Source organism: Geospiza fortis, unplaced genomic scaffold (assembly GCF_000277835.1).
Source record: "Geospiza fortis unplaced genomic scaffold, GeoFor_1.0 scaffold461, whole genome shotgun sequence".
In the NCBI taxonomy this organism is placed as follows: domain Eukaryota; kingdom Metazoa; phylum Chordata; class Aves; order Passeriformes; family Thraupidae; genus Geospiza; species Geospiza fortis.
Window position 1 is genome coordinate 1,204,442 of NW_005054463.1, and position 15,712 is coordinate 1,220,153.

Sequence of the window (15,712 nt, forward strand, 5' to 3'; positions counted from 1 at the left end):
TGATTCTCCAGCTAATGCTTTTCCCCCTCTCATAATTTCTGTCTAAAATCATGAGTGCATCATAAACGATACTGCAACGCTTTGCATTACACACTTAGGTCAAGTTTTTATCAATACAACTCATATACAGGAGATTAACTATGTAATATATATTTATTATTCCTCTGCACAGAAATTCTATTGATTTCTTGCCCATCAAGAGCACACTACTGGACTACAAACTACCAGGTTTACAAAGGGATTACACAGTCTTTCTTACTCTAGATCTCCACCTTTCTTTTTATATCTTCACAGTGTGAGTCTCTCACCCCATTAAATAATAGCAAAGATAAAAAGCAAAATATCCAAAAAAATACAAACAACAAACACCCGCTGAGGCTCCACCACAAAAACCTGTGCTTAACCTTAATAAGATTTAAGCATGTATCCAAAGTTAAGCGTATCTTGAAGCCCTTCAGGTGACTTACATGTGCTTAAATCTCATAAAAGTTAAGCACAAGCTTAAGTGCTTTTTTGAATCAAAGGTAGACTGCTGCAAGACCAGAGAGCATCATCTTCTGGCACCACCTGTCCGCTTCTGTTGGAGGTGACTGTTGCTCCCACCTGAGGAGTGGGCAGCACAGGGGAGTGAGTACCAGCTTCCTGGGCACACCATTTTACCTCATTAGCCATAAGTCCCCCAAAATACCCCAGTTTAAGCTCAAGGCCTTGTTTTTCAAGCCACAAAAACCTGCCCAATCAGCATATTGCAGAGGTTCCCTGTGCCTCTTAAATTCTCAAACCCACAAGCCTGATAAGCTGCTTGGGACTCCAAATGGTAATAAAAATACGAGTGCTGGGAGAGACCAAGCACTGAAATCTGCCTCCAGAATGGCACTGAGGTGGTGTGGGGGAGCCAGGTGGATGGTTCAGCTGAGGTCTCCCTGAGGGAGCTGTCACACAAGCAGCAAGCCAACCCCGGCATCAGGATTGCTGGGTAACGAGTGTCCCCTCCAGGGTCTGCTCATCCCAGGCCCAGCCACTTCCAAAAGAAGTGTGAGATCCCCAGGAAGCTGCTGGTCTTGTCCACCTGTGAGCACCTCCAATGGAAGAACATCTAAGACTCCTCTTAAAGGCTCAAAAGCTTTGCGCTGTACACGCAGGAACAACACGAGCCACCCGCCCCCGTGCCAGAGAAGGACTCCCACCATGGTGCTCCAGCCAAGAACAGTAAGAAAAGTAATTTCCAGACTTCTGCACTGTTTTTATGAACAAAAGGCTGGAAATCAAAGTAAAGGAAGCACCATGCTCACCAGCAAGAGAGCAGCACCAGAGTTTGGAAAGCAGGAAGAGAAACAAAACCAATGGAGCCTGTTTTCCCCCTCCCCAGCCTCCTGCTACCCCAAGAATGAAAAGGGAAGAGATAAGAGTTGTCAGGTAACATCAACACCGCCACAGATTTTCTTTCAGCTGCTTACCAGTGTGGCTCCTTTTATGTACCATTAGCACATTGGGCCCAATGCAAACCATGCCACAGACGTCACATTTCAGTTTACCATTGGGAAGCCGGATTCCTCCCTCGCTTGATAGCTCCTGCATCTTTCTGTTATCCACCATCTCGTTACTCCCAATGAAGGGATCTTCCAGGCTGCTTCCTCCATCGTGAGCTCTGATAATGTCTTCATGAATCAGGGGCTTCCTGTCAAATTCCTCATCACTTTGCATTTCTAGCTTTACTGAATTTGCTGAAATTAAGAAAAAGAAATAAAGTTAAACCCATGTATTTTCCGTGTTCCCAACGACTAATATCATGATAAACTTTTTACTGTAATCAATGTTAAATCACAGCCTTGAAGCTCAAACCATCATGAGTCTCATGGTGGTGATGGCATCACAAGCTAATTTCTTTAAGCCCTTGGTTTGGTTTTTTTCAATTCCTAATTTCTATCCCTATACTAAATCTTAAGAATTCGGGTACAGCGTGACCCAGACACCTGCCAAAAGTTGCAGAGATGCAGTAGGATTAAGAACTGACCTCCTGCTTCTCAACTTGACCCACGAGAGTTGCCTTCTTTTCAAGGAGCCGAAGGCAAAGCCAGAGCTGCTCCTTCCAGGCCTCTCCTGCCCAGCGCCTCGAGAGGCAAGGTTCCCAAAGGCACAGCACAAGGAAACAAAGCAGGACTGTTCCAAATGCAAAGATCTAGTGAAGCCAGGCTTGTGGGCTGTGCCAGTAATCTTCCAATCACCCTGCCTGCACGGACAGGTTCCCTGATGGAGGGGAGACCAGTCTCAGGATGAGCCTCCAGTGCTTTTTTGCTCCCACCTTCTGATTCATGTCAATGGGACACTGCCAAGGCAAACAGGGCTGCAGCAAAGCCTACACTGCTGGATTATTTATATTTGCAAGCAAAATACGTGCAGTTGAAGAACTTTCACATCTGCCTAGTGAGACTGGCAGGCTCACTGCTGATTTCTGTGATCCTCAGGTGACAGGATAAACCTCCTCTAACCACTGAGAGCTTGTGGGATCAGCAAGCCTTTAAAGGAAACAAATGTACTGGGTTTTTTCACAAAGGGGTGTCAGTGCAGGGGTGTTTTAATCACGAAATGTCCCCATTTCAATGCCTCAAGAGTTGGTCAAACCTGCTGAAAGGCCTGTCCCAGAGTCAGAGCCTCCATCCACAGTGTCAGCCAGAAGGCAAGCCCACGTGTCTGCTTCCCTAAGCCTTGATCCTGCTGAGGGGTTTAACAAGGAGGTGATTCAGCCTTCATATCTAAGCAGTCTTTGACCTCTGTACTAAGGCCATTGGCACGAATGCTGGTGACAGCAGCAGAGCTGGAGCACAAATCTGTGCCCTGGCACTGCCCAGCATCACCAAACTCTGGCCACACGTACTCCTTGGCAACTGCCAAGGGGTCCCCATACATGAACCAATGACAGAATTATAAGTAAACACTCTGAGGCATCAGAGGTTCAAACAGCTGGCCTGGAAATGTCAGAAGAAAAAAACCCTACTATTTAGAGTTCCTCCTTCATCCTCCCTTCTTCCCCTTCCCAGAAAACACAGGGCTCAGAGACTGATGTCAACACTGCAGTTCTAAATCACTGCTGCTACTACCAGGGAAAGCATAATGAACAGAGTAAAGGAACCAGAGACCAAGCACTGGTAAGATGCTTCTTTTTAATCATAAAACTGTTGAAACATCTTCCACTACTCATCAAGGCACTAATGGGAGCTAAGAAATAAAAAGAAAGTACTGTTATGAGAAAGCCCATCCAGAGCAAGGACTCTGCTGCATCAGATCACAGCAGACCAGTATCAGCACAGGCACCGCCATCCAAACGGTCTTTTGTAACTACAAAATATTTGAGTGCACCACTTATAGAAGGGAATGAATATTTTTGTTGCCACAGAGATGCATTTATTGTTCTTAAAAGAGTAAAAAACAGCCCAAACTGAAAGGTCAGGGTCAAAACAAACTGAGGGCTCAGCTAGGACGTGGCCACAGGCAGTGCCCTTGGATAGAAACAGGACAAGAGGAGGCAGTTTGCATGGGGGAGCAGGAGGAGCCATCCTGCCCTGGTGCCAAGCCCAGGTGGCACAGCCAACAGCTCTCTGAGGGGAGGATCCACCCTTTTTGAGTGGAAAGGAGGAAGAGCAGCAGCTCTAGCAGCTCTGTGGCTGTCAGGGAGAAAGCTGAGGTCCCAGACCCACCTCCCCATGGAAAGCACACACTGGTGATTTATGGACAGCCCACTTTCAGAGGGAAGGAATGGTAGTTCCCTCTAATAATAGCAGCCTTTCGGGGCATTCAGCAAGTCGGAGAATGAAGCCCAAAGAAACGGTTCGCTGGCTTTTGGAGCAGCATTTCATACACTCGGCCACACAAGTAGCTACAGCAGAGCCAGAAATAGTGCCTGGGGCTCCTCATCTAAAACCCCAGGTTGCTGCCACGAGCCTGCACACTGTCCTGGCACAGTACTGCACAAAATATCCAAAAGCCACATCCCAACTGTGCATATTTACATGTAATCACAAGCGAAAGTCTTGGATCTTACGTGCTTTCTTATGTATATAAATTTTTGTCTGTTTCTCTGATTTGGAGTAATAAACACTTGAGTGCTGAGCACCACGACTTCCATTCACAGCTGTGGAGCTCTGCCGGCTCAGCACACATGAGAACAAGGTTGGGACAGCTTACAAATAGGAAGACCACTTACTTTACCTTCCTTCCCCTAGCACTTCCTTCTGCTGAATGATGCTTCCATGCAACAGGACGAGCAGCACAACCAAGCGGCGCGAGCCGTTTGCTGAAGCACAGCCTCCCCACAAAGCCCAAGGAATTCAAGCTGCATCCTCCAAAACACTCCAGCTATTCCATGAGCTGTGCAAGCTGCTTGTTCCTCCTCCTTCCCTCACCTTCATGCACACAGAGCACTGCCACTGCCATTTTCAGAAACCCTCTGGCAGCGGCGGAAAGGTTTCCTCCAGCTGGGACCAGGTCTCCAAGGAGGGGAGCAGGGATCTCCTCGGCTCGTTGTGAGGGCTTTGCTAATCAGGTCATCTCCTCTGCCTTACAACATTTGGCTGTATATATTAGGCAGCTTGCAAACAAACAGGCACTTAAATTGCATATAGTTTGTTTTCTCTGTTCTCAGCCAGCCTCGGAAGCTGCAATCATTTACTAGTGGCACCGTCTTTGTTTTCACAATGAACTCTGCTGCAAAGGAAAAATAAATGTTCGAGGGATGTGGATGGCACACACAAGGCCCCACATCAAATTCTACCCTGTGTTCCCCTGCCTTTCTTGTTCACATGCTTGATAAAAGCATAAATAAGTAAATGGATTTTGTTGGGGTTTTTTAAAAGTTTTTGGGACATTCCTAAAAAAAAAAAGAATGACAGCAAAAGAGATAGCAGGGATAAAACTGTAATCCAGCTCACTGCAAAAGCATGAACTTGAAGTCAAACCATTTCCCTCTCCAGCTAATATACGTTCCTTCTACTTTTTCCAGTCTGGCAAAACACCTCGTGGGGAAAAACAGATGACAAGCACCACAAAAGCTTCTGCTTGGGAATACGAAGCTAATGGCACATATTCGCCAGTCCACACATTAATGTTGCTTTCTTTTTCATTTTTCATTTTTTTTATTTTTGGTTTGGTGGGTCGGGGTTTTTTTCCTTTCTTTTTGTTCAGCACATAAATCAGCTGATCCTGAATCACACTTTATCCTAAGTGGCCAAATTGAATACAATATTGTTAATGTCTCATAAGTGCCAATTAAACTCCAATTCCCTGTTAAACAGTTTCCTGGGAACTTTTCAGTACAAAAATATTTCCTTCACCCACAAATTAGTGTGGCTACAAACCAGAAGTTGGAAGGTCCACCTAAAAAAAACATTCCTAGTATTTCATCCTCTGTCATGGAAATTTTTTCCCTCAAAAGTGAGATGGGGGGGAAAAAACCCTTCAGTCTTGCTGAAAGATTTGATCCTCAGGTGGAGAATAAAATAAAGCACTGGAGATCTTCTTAAGCAAGGAACAAGAGTGCAAATCCCAGTAAGAAACAGAATTCCTCCTGTCACGCACCAGGGAGAAGGCAGGACTGTACCCCTCTGTCTCCTCCACTGTCTGCTGTCCTAGGTCAATGCTTATTTTATCTGTGGCCTTGGAAAGCCGGGCTGGCCACTGTCACTGGGGTTTGTGGTCTCCAGCTGGGGGTTGGCCTTTCCTGGCAGCAGCCATGCAGCACCAGCCCCTTCCTGCTGCCCCCAGAGCAGCAGCAAGTCAAGCCAGACCCCTCAAGGCCTCCCACACCTCTTCCCCCACCGCCCTTTCTCTCACCAGCAGCAAAGAAAGCTTTAGCCCAGCCTCAGACATTCATCCTTGAGGAGGCAAAATTCAAACCTGCCACCCCCGAGGAGCCTTGGATGGCTCTGTGGGCGAGCACAGTGAAGGACATTCACAGACACAACGTGTTCCCTAAGCAAAGGGGCCAGGGAGTGGCTGCCAGGTGGGGCACCAGCAAGCCCAGGGTCTGCTCCATGTTCCCTCTCCAGAGCACAACACAAAGCAGCATTCAAAGCCTGGATGATGTGCCTGTCTTTACACCCAGATGCAAAGAAATTAAGAAATTGTTACTTCCCTCTGGAAAACAGCAGCACAATGACAGGCAGCTACAGCACAGCCTTGTGCATATTGTCCTGTCTGTGGTCAGTGACACTGTCTATTTTAATCATGCACTTCTCCTAGGCAGTGGATTAATAACATTGCTAATTGGCAGCTACAGACAAATAGAAAATGACCCAGTTTCTAACAGGTTTTGAACCCAATTCTTACACATCACAAGCCCTGGAGTTGATGTGTCCCTATACTATTAAACTCCCTGTTTCTACACTATCAAAAGCACTCAGCAAGGGTGAGTGTAATACAGTTAATTTTAAGAACCAGAATGGCAAACTGATGAGTGTTTTGTAAGATGAAAATTAAAGGAGAAAGGGGGAGAACCCTTCAAAGGAGAAACCTTTGAAAGTTCAAGGTAGGGAATGCCATAAGTTGGAAACAATGATCCCTGGCTCTTGTTCAGTCTAAGAGCACTCTGGTAGCAAAAAGGGTCCTTAAAGAGGGTGTTTACATCACTCCAGAAGTGTAGTGAGACTTTAATGCATGTTCAAACATACTTTCCTCCTGAAATAGTACAAAATAGTCTTGGGTGAAAGAAAACTTCATCTTTGAGTTTCTTGTTGCTGATAGAATTCGGGCCTTAGTTAATGACTCTTTTCAAGTTCATTTCAGCTTAATTGTGAGCTATTAAATGTGTAAACAAGGGAGCACCAGCAAGTCTCCCCTTTTGAAAAAGGGCACACACACAAGGGGTGAGAATGCCAGCCAAGCAGTGGCAGAACAGGGCACAGAATCGGCTCTGTTGTCACCTCATAGCCACAAAGCACTTAGCCAACAGGTTGACATTAAAAAGCAAATAGCTTTAGCAAATACTATTTAGTTCCTGAGAAATGAGCAGGTCTCCCATTCTCCTGGGGAGAAGGCATCACTCTAAAGCTGTGATGCTGAGGAATAAGCACAGTGAGATCTGCTCAAGACATCTGCTGCTCAGAAGAAAGGAAGATGTCTCTTCAATGATAGCTGTGGGCCATGCTGTCCTTCCAACACTGAAATGGAAGATGTTTCAGTCAAGGGCTAGAAAGGTGTATTTCAAAGGAGCCAGTTTTGCTCTCACAGTAGATTGAAGCTTTCTGGAGGCTTACAGAGAAGTGAAGCTGAATCTGGACAGAACAAATGAGGGTGAATGTCACCTGCAAAAGAGGGAAATTACCCAACTCTTTTCTTGACTCAAGTACCAAAATGTGTGATCACGGACGTTCCCAATGATGGATGTCAAATTTCTTTACTGAGAGCTCTAAAGATTTCACTTTTGGCCACCGAGCTAGGGTGATGGTAGATGGTGATACCATCTTGTCATGAGTGACCTCTGCAGGGTTCTGCTCAATCATAACAGTTCAATCAAACCAAACAGTTCACAACTAACAAAAAAGAGGAAGTAATGTTTTAGAACTTTGTGCAGAGTCCTTTTCTGCATGCCACAAACGGGATTCTTCAAGCCCACAGGGAGGTGCTTAATGCGCCAGAAATTCAGTGAGAACTGATCAGCTTATTTAGGGATCCTTAGAAATTTTTAGTTTTCACATTGAAGAATCTCAGTTTAAGCCTGCTAGCTCTGAAGTCAATTTAAACTCTCACTAAATGCAACAGAAGACTTATTTCATATCTTCTGGAGGTGGTATGTGCAGTAAGTGTAGACTAACAGGTCTGTTACACCCAAGTTTAGTTTAAATTAGGATGCTGTTGCATAGCTAAGCCAAGCTTCAGTCAGGTTTTAGCTGACACAAACTGTGGTTGCCATCCTCCCTCAACCCCCACCCCTTCCATCTCTTATACTGGCACCAGTGATCGTGGAACTGGGTGCTACACCAATCTGGTTGAAAACCAATCTTCCTGAAAAAAAATCAACCCTTTGCAGCTGGATCAGGCTCCTGACCAGCCCTACTGTGCCATCACAACAAGCAGCTTTGGCTCACGTGGAGCAGCAACCCAGGTGTCACCACACACTTTCAGCAGCAATGGTTCTAAATCACCAGGTGGCTTCTCCCAGCACAGCTCTCCAGGGCCAGACACAAGGAATGAAGACTGCAGCACTAAAATGCGTGAAACAACTTCTAAGCTCAAATGGCCATACAAGCTTATGCAAATATGAAGCTGAAAGGGCCACAGTTAAAGTTGGAAGGGCGCTGATTTAAGCAAACAGCATCCCAGCAAGAGCAGCATTAAGAGCTGAGATCTATCACAGGGCCCAATTTTGATGGTTTCAGTGACACACATGCCAGAACTGTTTTGAGCCAGCAATCCTTCCAGTCTCCCACAAGGACACATACAGTGAGATTCCTACTGAAGTCCAAAGGCTGGGACACTGAGTGAGCAGTTCCCTGGTGTAGGCAAACATGGCAGCACCTAGCCCAGAATCTGCCCCAGATGCCCAGCCTTCAGGCATGACTGTTTGCTCACCACAAGTCACCCATGCTGCATACCTCCATCTGGCAAGAGGATGAAATCCTAATTGAATCTATATGATTGCTCAGTGTCGCAAGATTCCTCTCCAGAAAGACCTCAGGCCAAATTTCACCCACAGATGCATCTACGCAAGCAGCACTTACACAAGCCAGTCGTGTATTCATATCCCAGGGTAGGAAAAGTACTCCTGCTGACCCAGCCTCCCCTCCCTTTGTGCCTGTACTTCCAAGGCAATATAGTGCAACAAATACTGTGCTTAACTTAATACAAGGTTTCTGCCAATTCCCTAGAGGTGCAAGGAGGAGTTTCCCTTTTCCATTGCCCCTACCCTTTTGCAGGGCCAGAACCTGATCCCTGTGCAAGATGAGTGAACACAGCAGGACTCTGTTCCTAGCTGCTGCCTCCTCTACAGACACTCAGGCTAACTCAGATGATAGTCTTGAACTCATAGATTTTTCCCTAAGGTCAAACTGGGATCAATTGTTGGATGTATCTTTATATCCAACATATTGTTCTGTTGTTTTTCCCCCCTGTTTTGATGGGGTGAGAGGCAGCAAGATGTTTCTTTTTCCTCTCCTTTTGCTGTTGTACAAGATGTGGTTTTTTTTGAGAAATGTCATCTGGCAAATTCGGTCTTTACACAAGACCTGCCCAGCCCTTGTGCTCCCCTGCTCTCTCCTCCTTCATGCTGCAGCCATTGGGACTCTGTGCTTTTGTGTGAATGATTTCCCACTTGTTTTTGAGGGGCAGGTGATGAAAGGGCAATGGTGCCCAGCAGGTGCTCTCCAGGGCCCCTTCCATTATGCAGTTCCATGTCACAGTGGCTGTGCAGTGCAGGAGGCAGGTTTGGAGCTGTGGCTGGTCTCTCTTCTTGCTGACCCAAAGCAAGTCTCCTACCGTCTGCAATGTGTACATTAAATAGTGTCAGCCTCCTCTCCTACCACAGCTCCTCTTTACTTCAGTAGAGCTATTTCTGATGCACACAGAAAAGCAGAGAGAGGAGGAAAAATAAAGGCTCAGTCCTGTAGTGAACTGCGCTGTCTCTCAAAACATAAAACCATGAACACTTTTTTAAGACCAGTTCAGATTCTAATGAGGGAGCAGAAGAAACACTCATTGAGGAATGACACAACATTCACCCCTAAGAGGCTGCTGAGAGCTCTATATGGTACAAAAACTAGGAACTTGTAATGGAGAATGCTGACAAACTCCTGCTATATATGGATCATCCCTTATAAACAAAAATAAAGTGATTGATAACATCCATTTGAAGAGACCAAAACCTTATTGGCTCACTCATTGCTGTCTCTGCTTCTTAAAAAGTGCAGGACTTCCTAAAATGCTTTCCAGCATACACAAAGGGTAGTAATTATAACAGTAATGATTATTTCATTTATAAGGAACTTTCCATTAGGAAATCTACACTATATTTGAAAATACACCTGAAGAAATTGTTTGAAGCCAGTGGAATCACCTCTCTGGGTCAGAATGTTGCTTCATTTTCTGGCATTTTTACCACTAAAGACATTATCTTAAATCAGTGAAAGGCTTTCATTACCAAGTTATACATCATCATTCACAGCTTTCAGGAAAAGTTTTATTTATTTCTCATTATATAAACTCTAAATCATCTTAATGCAACCTGACCTAGCCATGTCCTCCTCCTCTAAATAAGGCACCTCCCCAACTCATCAACCCATGGAAAATTATAGGATAAGCACCTGCCACAAAAATATTTTCTGTCTTTGTCATTATATTGTAAAAAGCAGACGAACAACAAAACCTGTTTTTGTTTGAGCCAAAGCCTTGTCTGCACCCTGGGAGGCAGGTGGCTGCTGCAAAGCCATGGGCAGCTCCCCAGGTCCATGTGCAAGCCCTGGAGCTCTGCAAATGCCTGAGCACAGGGACTTCTCCCCGTGCACCTCACAGCCACTGCCAGGCTGGAGTCCTGCCTGGGGAAAGGAAATAAAAGGGAAAGCGCTCTGCCTAAGCACACTATGACTACACAATGTTGAAGGAGACCTCTTAAAAGCCAGTGTCTTTGTAAATGCTGACTTCTGTCAGTGTGGTGCTGCTTTGAAACATGTATTTTTACCTGAGGCAGCTAAAGAAAAAAAATGTATGTCCTTACATGGTTTATTTTCTTTTTAATTATTTGAGATGGAAGATGAGGATGAGGGTTTAGGGATCTGGAAATACCTGCTCACAGTTCAGAGACCCCAGCAGTACTGAGTTCAGCCCATTAAGGCAGAACTTAGAGCACAAAAATTCACCCACATCTCAAGATGCACATGAAAGGGCTGCTCCAAGAGCCACTTATGGTATGTTACAAGGATGGCAGCATCTGGTTTAGTCCCTTAATTTTTCCAAATGTAAAGGACAGGAGAGTTTACAGTCATTTTCCATTTTCTTAAGTCACTTCAAGAATCCAAATCTGTTTAAGCTCAAATTTTAATACACTAAAAACAGGGGGAGGGTATCTCTGCTGCCTCCTTCCCACAACTTAAAACACACCAGCTATTAAAGCAGCAAGACATTTAAATGACTATTCATTCTGATTTTTTTTTAAAGCAGTGCTAGGCTTTCACCTGTATCATTATTATGTAGGCAGTGACAGATGGCAATGGAAAAATATAAAATAACTCTTAGAGTATTAACTTTTTTCAGTACCGTATGTGTCAGATTCTTTAGCATAAATAAATGGCATTACACAGTCTCATTAAATCTATACATCTGTGTAGTAACTTGCAATTTATGGATATTTTCTGACACAATGTTCAAACCAACAGGTTTAGCTCACATGTTTCTTTTCTCACCATGCCATCTCCAAGTCACCAGAAAAGCAAACAAAAGCAAAACCCTACACTAAATATTCCTGAAGAATTCTATGAGAAGATTTGCTATTCATCATCTACACACATTTAAAGGAATAAGAAGGGAAGAGAGTGGTGGGATCATGGAAGAAAGGGGATGGAGAGAGTTGGCAAGTAAACCGCACAATTAGGCACCTAAAATGGACATCTTTAAGGAATGACTCCCCAAGTTAGAATAAAACAATAACAATAGGGACACAAAGAGGGACATTTTCTCCTATTGCTCACTGAAGCACAAAAAGCCCCCACCACATTTTCACCAGAGCACCCAGGAGCCCTCATGGACTGCAGTGCCCAGACAGAGCAGGGACTGCAGGACTGAAGGCTGAGCTGGAAGAGCTCAGGCTGCTGAGGAGCCCAGGCCATCACCCAGCACACAGAAAGGAGCTGCCAGTGCCTGTGAGCACCACTCACCATTATCCAGGGGAACCAGGAAGTCAGAGACATAAGAGCTGCATACACTGAAACATCTGATACTTGCTCAGGCCTTTCCCAAACCTGTCCCATGAACTCAGCTGCTCCATGGGACCCACATGTCCAACTACCCCACAGAGCCACGCACACAGGCTCTGGTGGATGGTGGAAGGAGTTCCTGCTTCTGCAGCCCAGATTACAGGGGGACAGCAAGGACACTGCACCTCCTAGGACACAGAGCCCTGAGGAAGAAGGGATGCAGGAGAGGGCTGGCTTGTACACACCAGCTTACTCCTGGGAGCACTCCCAGGCCCACCTTCCACCTGTGAGGACATCACAGCTGCTCTAGTCCCAGTTAAAAACACTCATTTTGGGCAGTAAATTGTGTTTGGGAGCTCTCCTTTTAACACAAGGGCCCGCTGGTCCAGGCTGGTGGAACAGGATGCAGCACCACTTGCTGTTACCAAACATTTATTAAAGATGTCAACAAAAGATAAAAATCTGTAAATAGAGCTGCAGTCACAGAACACGGAGAGCAGCAGCCCTGCAACCTCAGTCCCCATGGCTGTGGTTCAATAGGTACCTCCCCTCTCAGTTCCTTCAGAGATATTCTCCCAAGAGCTGCAGAGGATTTGGGAAGCTGCTCACTGAGTATCAATGAACACTCCTGCCTGAACACCAAGTCACACCTTAGACAAACTCAAACCCAGGTGACACATCACCAGTGGAAAGATGAAATCTGGCATTAGCAGCAACTCCTGCACGTCACACCCTTTTGTCTGCTTGGGTGAAGGATCTGTTGGGAGCTATTTACGGACTGGCTCTTTTCCTCTAGGAGGAGCTGGTATTTCTGCCTAAAATTAAGATGGCTTGACACTTCCTACGATGAGGCCCTGTTTTTTACTTGCTTATCACTTTGCCAAAAACAAGTTAGGCTGAAATGTATAGACAATATTTTAATTTTGTGAGTGTGTGCGAAACTGCAAATCAAAACAGTTCAAGTGGCTCTGACAAAGAGGTCAGAGAAACCACTACCCCTGGTTCTCAGCGTTCAGGTCAGGTGACCCCCAATCAACCAAAATAACAAAACCTGCTTTCCTATGGATTTGTACCCACAGCCTCATTCAAGCCCTCCTTCCCTCCAGGAAGTGCAGTTTGGGTACCTGCTGCCAAAGACAATGAGTACTTTTAAGTTCCACTCGCCTTTCCCCTCACTAATGAGGATCAGCAATCCCAAGAGATCCCCTGACCATGCAACTTCACCTCATGGGTACACTTCTACTGCATCAGTTCAAGGAAAGTCAGACCCAAAGACAAAACATCACTGACACGACTTACTTTGGTTTTGAGGACAGGTCATGTGCATTTAAAAATCATTACTCACTGCAATGAAAATAAGGGGAAAAAAAGAAGAAAAAGGGAAAGAAATTGGCATCCTAAGAGGCTCACTAAAGCTCTTTAAAGTGCATAATTCCATCATCATACTGTACATAGCACACGATCTCTGAGGGGTAATTATCCATGGATTGGAAGCCAGTGTGAATATACACACAGTCAATATGATGTGCTTGCTGCTGCTTCTCTTTTTTCTTTCCTTTTTTTTTTTAAAATCAATTTTAATTGTTGTGGATCTATTTCTGCTAATAAAAGAGAGTGAACTGATTCTGGTCGGATAGATTTCTGGATACGGAAAGTGAGTGAGCAAAACATGTGAGAGTACTTACTGTATTACCAGAAATATTTATAAATGGCTCTTCCCTCCCTCAGCTGGCAGAATATCAAAGCACTGAGGAAGCAGCACGGATGGCTTCTGAAGGGATGGAGAAAGGAAAGGTCCACTCCTCCATCACCAGCCTGGGAAAACAATGCCACAGAGGCCCAGGCTGGAACATCTCCCCTCTTGTTAAGGGACTCCTGTGAGTGCAAACTGTACCAGCAAGGATCACAAATGAGCCCCTACAGGGAATATAATGTGTCTACTGGCTTGGAACAATATATGAACTGGAGACCCAAGGTTTTTTGTAACTGTGATTCCCAGGAATGTCAGTCATTCCAGCTGAGGACAGTCATCTTCTCTGAAGGCTTGATGCCTCCACATAGCAAGCTCAGCCCAGACTCTTGGGGCTTGACAGTACTGAAACATTTCCTGTAAAACACAGCACTATCACAGTGCCTTCATTAGCTGCATTTGTATCAGCACAATAAAAACGTGGAGACAAGCACATTTAGCAAGAGCACCTACAAATCACCCTACCCTTGCAGTAGAACCTGGCTGAGCCAGGAAGGGCTGTGTCCCCCAGAGCTCCTGCAAAGGGGGTTCCTGCAGAGGTACACACCACACACACAGCAGTACCCTGCAGACTCCTTGCAGGGACACGAGCCTTTGTGAACTCCCACCTGCAGGCAGACCAACTTTCTAGAACTGGATTAAACAAACACACGCTCTGAACTTTGTTTAACATCATGATTAGTTTCCATGTAACCAACTTGGGTGGACTGCAGGATTTCCTGGGGGAGATGAGCACCCTGTTGGCTGCTGTGCTCCTGGCTGTCCCCAGCCTGCTCTCCATTCCCAGGGGTGGAGGACTACAATAAGGTGCACCAATTCCCAAGTTAGCCTGTGCATGTGAAAATGCCTGGGGGTCCTGATTCAGTGCAATACTTGGGCAATCCCTGATCTTTAATGGTAAAGTCAACAGGACCTGGGTACATCCATAGGTAATTATATGAATTCATCAGTGGGCTGAGCAAGCATGTTCCAGCTCACAAAAGCAACGAAAGGACAACGTGCAGGAAGAACGAAAAGCCTTCAGGAAAGGATTAGCAGTGTCACAAGTTAAACATCTCCTCCCTGATGACATACAGGATCGGGTCAACTGTGCAGGCAAGCGAGAATGCTGTAGCATGAAGTCACAAATGGTACAGCCTGCTCACTCTACTGCCTGTAGGAGCTCTGCAGGTAACGAATACAGAATACTAATGTACAATAAGCAATACTTTAATAGCTCTACTCTGTACAAGAGGTAGGCATTTTTCAGCGTTTAACTGCACATCATTGCTATTCCAGATCTCCTACTTGGCTGTTTTAACCTATCTAGCAGATTTAAGTGTAAGAAATAACAATAAAGCTCTCTGTAATCAACCCCTGAAACCCTGTAACTCTTGCTTTACGGTTCTAAAAACCATAACCTGGGAGGGCTATAACCTAATAGTGAGTTGCTGTCATTAACTGGCTAGTGAATTACAACAAATAATGTGGAATGACCTGAGCAGCAACTCCACCCTACCACTTTAAAAATAGATGGTTACCTATTTGGTGACAATATGAACACATCTTATTTATACAGTACTAAGCAACCTAACACTAGTTATGACCAATCTTGGGCTTAAAAAAAAAAAAAGGCATTATTTAAAAATCATCTTAATCCACACTAAATATACAAGTTCTTCAGATGATTATGTCTTCTCATAAGTACAGGAAATATCAAGAATTTACAGTAGGTCGTTTGAGTTCCCCTCATTTACAGCAGGCAGAAAGTAGTTCAGCACCTGCTGAAATAATTGCCAAGCAAGGAAAAGATAAAGATATAAAGCAAATTTATTGGCTGTCTAGCCGACTTTACATTCAATTTTCCCTTGTCACATTCCCATCACGCCTATATACCTGCACAACTCTAGTTGTGAAGGCTACAGTCACAGCCATGTTAGATTCCAGTACCCCTGTGCCAAATCTGATCTGAGGGGCTCAGGAAGGCAGTGTGAGTACTCCCAGGAGGGACATATAATTTTATATATCACATGCCATGCTTCATTTATCTGCTTGCATGTGCACAGTGAGTTCACTGACTTCTTTTCAA

The 15,712-nt window shown here is 45.0% G+C and overlaps 1 protein-coding gene across 3 annotated transcripts in view; it reads right to left on the minus strand.

Moving 5' to 3' along the window:
* IKZF2 (IKAROS family zinc finger 2) overlaps positions 1-15,712 on the minus strand; it is a 109,752-nt gene that overhangs the window by 46,323 nt on the left and 47,717 nt on the right. For all 3 annotated transcript variants that reach the window (XM_031062778.1, XM_031062779.1, XM_005427959.2), the window contains exon 4: positions 1,458-1,724. In XM_031062778.1, the coding sequence (XP_030918638.1) occupies positions 1,458-1,724 (267 nt within the window). The remainder of the gene's footprint in view (positions 1-1,457; positions 1,725-15,712) is intronic.